We start from the raw sequence: 9,390 nt of genomic DNA, 5'->3' as shown, positions 1-9,390 counted from the left end.
TATATATAGATATATAGATATATAGATATATAGATATATATATAGATATGTCTAGTGCATAATTGTGTGTCTCTGAAACACTGCCATCTGTTGGCAGTGAGTGCCACTACTTCTCTTTCTCTTTCACACATGCAAAACACAAAGGCAATCACAAATTAGCAGACTTATTTTTTAAAGCCTTTGCTTCAAGCGCGCTTACTATTACAGTACATTATACTTATGTTACCTTATACTGTAAAAGACTTTTGGGAATTTTCTGCATTGCTGATTATTATTAATTTATTTACAGTTTCTTATATAGCGCAGCAGATTCCGTTGCGCTTTACAATTGTAAACAGAGATAAAACAAACTGGGTAAAAACAGACAGACTTGGAGGTATGAGGGCCCTGCTGCAAGTTTACAATCTATAAGGATATATTTATCTGGTACATAATTTTTTTCTTTTTTATGCACTTTAATTAGTGAAGCTTAGTTATTGAAGACCAAATCACAGTAGAAAGAGATTTTAAAGCATACAAAAGCTTAGCATGATGTTCAGCTAGCACAGCTTAAATCACATACATGTTGCACTTCAGGCATAAAAAGCAGAAAGTGAACAACTTGAACCAGATTCACTTTAAATGGCATCAATATCAATGTCGTCATCCTTTTCAACAGACGATTTCACGGTCTCCACTTTTGGAACGCTCACAGATGTGGAATAGACAACCTCAAGATTTTCATCGTCATCATCTTCGTCGTCGTCGCCAGAAGACTCCCCCACAGCTTCCTTTAGCCATTTAATGAAAGGCTCTGCCTTCGCTCGGATATCTTTGGCAAGCTCTTTAGAGACATATTTTTTGGGTGGCTTCTCCGCCCAGCTGAAGATCACCTCCTCTTCTAACAGATCAGCATCATACATTTCCTTTAAGGTGTGTGGGATTTTGGAAAGAAGGTGTGACTGGTGCATATCCACGACACATTCAAAGCCATTGAGTAGGTATCTCTGTGCTTTCTTATCATTATGGCAAAACGCAGGAAGTGTCGTCTGTATTTTTTGATCTTCTCTCTTATCTTGTCATCAAATAAAACTTCTGTTAAGACCAGAGGCCCCAAAATTTTTACATCAAGTCTTTCAGCTTCAGCCAGAATCTCTTTATCGGATGATTCAATAATACCCTCTTCCTTCTTTTTCTTTACAAAGTCAAACAGCAGATTTACTCTTTCCTCTACAGGGCGTTCCAAGTCCTCACTTAGGGGTTTATTCTAGTTCATTCTTTCTGACAAAATCCTTCTTAGATGGACAAAACCATGTGCACTGCAGGGGGCAGATGTAACATGTGCAGAGAGAATTAGATTTGGGTGAGTTATTTTGTTTCTGTGCAGGGAAAATACTGACTGCATGATTTTACACTTCAATATAGATCTCACTTTGAAGAAAAACCCCACCCAAATCTAATTCTCTCTGCACAAGTTACATCTGCCCCACCCGCAGTGCACATGGTTTTGTCCATCTAAGAAGGATTTTGTCAGAAAGAATGGTACTTGTGAGTTATCCGGGCTGCCGATTTCTAAATCGGGTCGGATCGGGCACATCGCATCGCATCGCATGCGACCATCGGATGCGATGCGATGCGATGCGATGACCCGATTTTTCCATTGGAATCAATGTTAAAATGGACTGAGTCCATTTTAACATGGAATTCAATGGGAAAAAGGGGTCCTTTTCATACCCCTACTATCCAAGTGGGCATGGAGTTGGATATAAACCTGTGGCGAGCGTAGCGAGCCACCGAGCCCGAAGCGTGGCGAGCGTAGCGAGCCCCGCGAGGGGACACAGAATACCGTCCCCTTGCGGGGCTCGCTTCGCTCGCCACGCTTCGGGCTCGGTGGCTCGCTACGCTCGCCACAGGTTTATATCCAACTCCATGCCCACTTGGATAGTAGGGGTATGAAAAGGACCCCTTTTTCCCATTGAATTCCATGTTAAAATGGACTCAGTCAATTTTAACATTGATTCCTATGGAAAAATCGGGTCATCGCATCCGATGGTCGCATGCGATGCGATATCGCATCGCATCGCATCTGATTGTATGCCTTAACTTAAGGCATACAATCAAAAAATCGGCAGCCCGGATAACTCACAAGTACCGAAAGAATGGACTAGAATAACCCCCTTAGAGTCAGGTTTTTTGCATGGTCACTTATTTCCTCCATTCTTTGTTTCATAGCTTCTTCAGATGTGTCTTCACCCCAGTCTTCATCGTCATCATCCGCCACATGTGGAGGGTTAAGTTCAGCTAGTACTGCTGATTCGCTGTTGGATACAGAACCATTTTCTTTAAGCCTCTTTTTTTTATCTTCCGTTTTTTTGCCCGAACAACCATCTGCGTTCTCTGGTGGGTTTTTGAGAATGAAAGTACAGAGCTTATGGTTGGTGTCCAGCATGCCTCTGTAACCACACGCCTTACAGGAATTGCCTATCGTTTGTTTCCTTGCATTGACATGCAGATCAGTTTCAGGATTGTCACACTCGGGACATAGAATAAACTTTTTAATGAATCCATCCAACATGCAGCTTATTTGCCTCGTGAGATCCATTGACAATGTAACGGTCATTCTTAACATCAAACTGGGTCTGTGCTCCCAGCTCACACCCAAAATATTTGGTGGGATACGTTGGAGGCCGATTAAGCGCCTTTGCAACGTCAACCATGTTGACTATTACTGTCTTTATTCCATTTCCTTTGCTCTCTACCTTGGCGATCAAACGGGGCATTTTGTACCGATAGAACTGATCGGAAACACTGTGGTTGACATTGACAGACATCTCTGTTTATTAGTGGCTCTTTCAATAAGAGGAAAAGATCTTTGATTGCAACTTTTTGGTATCTTCTGTCTGGAGAAGACTGGATGACATAAACGAGTGCAACAGTTCTCGGTCTCTGACATGAAAATAATTTCGCCAGCGAGGCTGTGAGCTTCTTGTTTGTATGCTATGTTTCCCCAATACAGGTACCAATGGCTGCGCAACAGCTCGTTATCGTCCAATAAAGACATAAACACAACGCCGCTCGCCCTCGGGTGCGATGAACGGAGGCAGGATGAAGAAATGGATACACCGCGGGGATGGACGGCACAATGCAGAGCTGGCCACGACACTGCACACGGGCCGAGCGAGCCGGGATTATTATTACATTATTATACATGTACTCAGGGCAGCCGAGAGGGGGGTGGGGGGAGCGGGTACTAATTTCCCGGGCCCGGGCTTGCTGGAGGGGCTCAGCGAGGGCCCTAATCCGACCCCTCCCAGACAGCAACAGCAGCACACACTTATACAGCATGTGCTGTGCTGACAGCAGGCTCAGCATGAGCGTCTCACTGACAGCGTGAGAGCTCATGCTGACGGAAAGAGGGGGTTTGAGGACTGCGCTATCCCTGTATATGTGATTGCAGCTGAGTAGGTGGTATACTGCAAGATACCTTGGATGATTCTAGACAAAAAAAAGGGGTATACTCTGCGCAATCTCACATATATTCTACTGACAAAGACACTCTTTGCACCTGAGTTGGTTTAAAAAAAAGATTCATTTGTTTTATAAATTAATATAAAATAAAAGAGGTGGATAAAAATTGATGCAATAATAAAACAAGTTATACTAATACCGTTATACACACTGGGGATGGTGTGACAAAACAAGACAAACTTACATTTAACATGCAAAATGAATGGATATGTAAATCCTCCTTAAATGAATAGCAATGTCTCTTGCAGTTTGCTTTTTTCGTTAAGTTTCAAAAGGCAAGGTACATAATAACCCGGGTATGGTAAGCGGCCAAATAAGGCAAAACTATTACAATCTAGTAGATTAGGTAAATGCAGCCAGGTAGGAAACCAAAGGAACACCAGATAAATCCCTGATATCCACTAAGGAACTCTTCAATACTAGTTTACCAAGCGGGGGAGGGGGGGATGGGGGGAGTGGGCGGGAGGGAGGGGCGTTTTGTATATTTTGCTGTTATAATATGATTTGGAAATGTAAAGTGTGACTATTAATGTCTTATGTGCGCCCTCTATTGGGCAATTTCATGTTGAACTATGCAAAAATGCAAATAAAGAAAATATATTTTTTTTAAAAGTTTCAAAAGTCAATTGCACTTCAGTATCTTTGCACGGAGATGGTAGGTATTTGTATCCAAATTAGGGTGCTTACCAGGGTGCTGTAGTGGCTGAGGGTCTGCCGGCAGACTTCCCAAGTAGGTGGTGTGCGGTGTCCTGCACAGTACCGTGTGGGATCCAACCTTCTTCAGATCAACTAGTTTCGCCTCTCGGCTTTCTCAGGATGCTGAACGGGTATCATGCTGAGCCTGCTGTCAGCACAGCACATGATGTAGATGTGTGCTGCTGCTGCTGAGTTTAAAGTTTTTAGCATATTCTTGCACCCCGCTGTAAACATTTTGGGGACGTGGCCTAAGCACGGGAGGTGGCCACACCTCCCACACCCCAAAATGTTACCGGGGCCCTGCATGTACTAGCCGCATTTACTATATTTATTTATCAAGGGGCCCAGTCCATTCACTCTGTATTAGTTAGGCAATCCAATGTGTAGATTGGCCACACCCCTAAACATGGAGCCCTACCATTGCATTCCCCAGGTGGGCCCTTCATGCCCCAGTCCAACACTTAAGGTATCCTGCAAGCACAGGCATACTGCACATGAGAGGGTCTGATATATTAGTCTACACGTAATAAAAGTGGACACCCATAGTAGGTTCCCTTAGTTAAAAAAAAATTCAAACTAATAAAACAAATTAAATTACGTACTTAAAAAAAACCATTAAAAGACTTTGCAGGAGGAATTATGGAAATACATTTTTTGCTAAAGGCCTTTGAAATGAGATATTTTTCACTAAAAATATGATACTGAACAACATAAAATTTAGTAGGATATGCAAAGCGTGTAAAAAAATATTTGAAAACATGATATAACGCATAGCAACGTTGGGAATTGGGATCCAGCGAAGAACATATAAAATACCCCTGGTCATGAAGAGATTAAGAACCATCAAAACGGTTTTCAGCTAAATCGATTAAAGTCTTTCAAATCCTGTGTGTAGTGCTGAATAAACAGACGTTTCCCCAGTGGCATAAATGTCTTCTGCAAACAGTTATTAGAGGAAGAATCCTCATATTATTAGACATATACCTAGTAAAATATATATCCAATGCCTAAATAGTAAAATGAGGAGTAATCCTCTAATACAGGCATGTCCAAACTATGGCCCTAAAGCTGTTGTTAAACTACAAGTCCCATCAAGCCTTGCAACTGTTTTCCTAATAGGGAATGCTAAACTTGGGCATGCTGGGATGTGTAGTTTCACAGCAGCTGGAGGGCCATAGTTTGGAGATGCCTGCTCTAATAGATCCATGAAAATGTGTATACTTCCATCAGCTGATTAAATTCCACACCTCATTGACAAGCATATTTTGAATATCTTGACAATATTTTGCAAAGTGATAAGCCTCATTGTCAGCCATACATTGTATATTAATAAGCCTCACTCCATCAGTCAGATGTAGCTTATTATTATTTTTAATTTATTTATTGATATTGCGCCACATTGGGGGCCCATAGCACTAAAGTATATGAGCAAAAACAGTGCAACCCAAACAGGACAAGAGCGAAACACAAAACATTACAGAAAATGGACTACACACTATATAACATTTCTACATATGTATACTATCCACAAAAGCAAGGTTGGCTGAAATCAAAGGTTTATTGCTATTAATGTCAGTAGGGAGGAGATGATGGTGTAAATGATGGAGGAAAAAGGAATGAGAAAAGATATCCCTGCCCATGAGGGGTTAACATCTAAAGGGGAGGGGTTGAAAGACAGGGAGGAAGGACAATGAGCCTCCATTACCAGCCATATGTCGCACATAAACATATATAACCAACCATACAATAAGCAGGGATATAAATACATCATTCAAATAAAATCTCATGGCCAGCCTTCAACAATTACCACACATTACACATATACAGTACTTTGTTCCCCTTTGAATGTCACAGTTCCATCTTCCTTAGAAGCATTGGGATATTTGTATTGTTTTCAGCATAGAGCCTTCAGCCTTCGTGTTCTTTGATACCTCCATTTATCATTTTTTTTTTTTTTTTTGCAAATGTCTATTTCTTGGGTGATAATCATTAATTTTAAAACATATTCTGTTTCCATTAGGATCATGATGTAATACATACAGTATGAGGTCTAATTCATTTATGCATTTAGGGGTAAATTTACCAAGATGGGAGTACTACTGAGGATGGGATCAGATTCTGCTTCTTATTTTGCACCTTCTAAGACAGTGATTTTCAACCTCGGTCCTCAGGACCCCCCCAACAGTGCACGTTTTCCAGGTCACCTGGCAGGTCAGTGCACTCATTATTCACTGACACATTTTAAAAGATCACAGGTGGAGCTAATTATTTCACCTGTGATTCTGTGTGGAGACCTGGAAAACGTGCACTGTTGGGGGGTCCTGAGGACCGAGGTTGAGAACCACTGTTCTAAGATAATAAATAGAATCTGATTGGTTCCTATGGGCAACACCCCATATTCATTAGAACCCCCATATTAGTATATTTACCTCTCAATGCTTAAATTAATTTCATGCAAGTTTACACACGGTTGCTCTATGCGTGCCTCTGTTATGCCAATATGTCAGGCCCCAGTAGAGTTAGTCTTTTAAGTCCAAACATAAATTCCAAAAAATACATAGATTTTTTTTTACATATTTATATATTTCTATCGAAAACATGGTGTCTAACGTTTGCATGATCAAGAAAACGTTATGGCCTATGTACTAAGTGTTGAGATAAAGTGGACAGAGGTACATTACCAACCAACCAGCTCTGGTCATTTATCAAACCCAGCCTATAACATAGAATTTTATCTCTGTTCAACATTTAGTACATAGTGAGTTATTCAGACCTGATCACAAACAACATTTCTTTAGCAAATGGACAAAACCATGTTGCACTGCAGGTGGGGCAAATGTAACATGTGTGGTCTGAATAACTCACATAGACACTTCTTGAGTCCATTATCAGTCGGCTTCCTGGGGTACATGTAATAGCCGTGAAACTGCAGGCATCAGCATGCTCCCAGCATGTCTGCACAATGTTTTAAAGAAGCAATCATTTAAAAGGCAAAAACAGGTTGGTTTTGCTGTTTAAATGATTGCTACAAATGAGAGTACATCTCACCGGGTGTAATTTTAATAAAGCTTCTAAAAATGAATCAGATTCTATCTATCATTTTCTAAGATGCAATAGATTGGTTGCAATGGGCAACATTATCTCTTTACATTGTTAGAAGTGTTTGTAAATTTACCCCTTAAACTGGATATACACTGTGGGTTTTCCTCTTAGACTCGCTCAGATGCGAATTTGCACCCTTGCAAGTCAACCAGAACATAAACATACATTCCCTGGCCAGGGGGAACATCACACATATTTCGAAGGTCACCGACCATCGAAAGATATGGTGCGCGCACACATATCAAAGTGACCCTGAGGTCACTCAGATATGCATGCACATTTGGAAGGAAAAGGGGCGGGCAGCTGACATCCGATTATGTCAACTGCCCGCCCCCGGAGCCCACATCACCAGGCGATTGCCATGGGAACCCCCAGTGTTTTCAAGGGAACACCCATGAACTGCTGGGTGTTACAATGGGTGAGTACCCCGGTCCACCTCCCATGCCCCCCCCCCACCACCACCACCACCACCACCACCACCACCACCCGCAATGTTGGGTGAACAATCTGTTCACTGTGACCACACGCACCCAGCGTATGCACATGTGTAAAAATGTGGCTGCATTTGCATATATGCCAAACATATACGAACGACCGGCTGCTGCGAACGAACCTGAATAGGGTTCACTATAAGATTATCTTTCCAATTTGACTGGTTGGAATGAAAATTTGGTAATTTTTAGAAGCAAATGACAATTGACGAATTGCTCCCAAACATCGAAATGGACCATTTGTCCATTCAGTCAAATTGGTTAAAGCATTTTGATTTAAACAATTTATGTAAAATGACAGTTTTTGTCCATTTTTCAGCTTTTGTGAGCAATTGATTGATTGTAATTTGTTCCCAGACATTACCAGATTTTTGTTCCAATCAGCCAGATTGCAAATATAATATTATAGTGTGTATGAACAGAAGGTGTCATAGAAAACAATTATTATAGAAACATAGAATTTGACGGCAGATAAGAACCATTTGGCCCATCTAGTCTGCCCCTTTTTTACCCTTCAGGTAAACTCAACCCTTTTTAATCCTTATTTCTTTATAAGGATAATCATATGCCTATCCCAAGCATGTTTAAATTGTTCTACTGTCTTAGCCTCTACCACCTCTGATGGGAGGCTATTCCACTTATCCACTACCCTTTCTGTGAAGTAATTCTTTCTAACATTTCCCCTGAACCTACCTCCCTCCAGTTTCAGTGCATGTCCTCGTGTTTTATTACTTGTTTTCCTTTGAAGAAAATTTCCCACCTGTACTATGTTAAAACCCTTGATATATTTGAAGATTTCTATCATGTCCCCCCTTTCCCTTCTCTGCTCCAAACTATACATGTTAAGATCTTTTAGTCTATCCAGGTAAGTTTTGTGATGTAGGCCATGAACCATTTTAGTTGCCCTTCTTTGTACACTCTCCAATGTATTTATATCCTTCTGAAGATATGGCCTCCAGAACTGGACACAGTATTCCAGAGGAGGTCGTACCAATGACCTATTATTACGTCTTTTTTTCTGCTACTGATTCCTCTCCCTATGCAACCAAGCATCTGACTAGCCTTCCTCATTGCTTTGTTACATTACCTCCCTGCCTTTAAGTCACTTGAAATAGTGACTCCTAGATCTCTTTCCTCCTCAGTAGTTTCCATTATAGTACCCTTAATACTATATTGAGCCTTTGGGTTTTTGAGTCCCAAGTGCATAATTTTGCAATTTTTAGCATTAAACTGTAGTTGCCACTCTCTTGACCAATTCTCAAGTTTACTTAGATCATCAGTCATTTGATTTACCCCTCCTGGTGTGTCTACTCTGTTGCATATCTTTGTATCATCTGCAAAAAGGCATACTTTCCCTTCAATACCATTTGCAATGTCACTAACAAAGATATTAAAGAGCACTGGTCCAAGTACAGATCCCTGGGGTACTCCACTGGTAACATGTCCCTCCATAGAATGCACTCCATTTACGACAACTGTCTGTTTCCTATCCTGCAACCAGGTTCTTATCCATTTAATTGTTTTATAATCCAATCCCACACTTTCAAGTTTATTTAGCAGCCTGCGATGTGGGACCGTGTCAAATGCCTTACTA

General features: G+C 41.1%; 1 protein-coding gene across 1 annotated transcript; it reads right to left on the bottom strand.

Moving 5' to 3' along the window:
* Positions 1 to 441: 441 nt before the first annotated feature.
* LOC146081001 (eukaryotic translation initiation factor 5-like) lies at positions 442 to 3,151 on the bottom strand. The gene is given in 4 exon segments (XM_083188847.1): positions 442 to 1,015; positions 1,018 to 1,239; positions 2,164 to 2,555; positions 2,557 to 3,151. Coding segments are annotated over 4 exon segments (1,266 nt in total). The 5' UTR covers positions 2,811 to 3,151; the 3' UTR covers positions 442 to 617.
* Between the last annotated feature and the right edge of the window lie 6,239 nt (positions 3,152 to 9,390).

This window comes from Crinia signifera, chromosome 5 (assembly GCF_055691185.1).
Source record: "Crinia signifera chromosome 5, ASM5569118v1, whole genome shotgun sequence".
Lineage (NCBI taxonomy): Eukaryota > Metazoa > Chordata > Amphibia > Anura > Myobatrachidae > Crinia > Crinia signifera.
The sequence above is the reverse complement of the archived record's forward strand: the minus strand, read 5'-3'. Positions and strand labels throughout refer to the sequence as shown.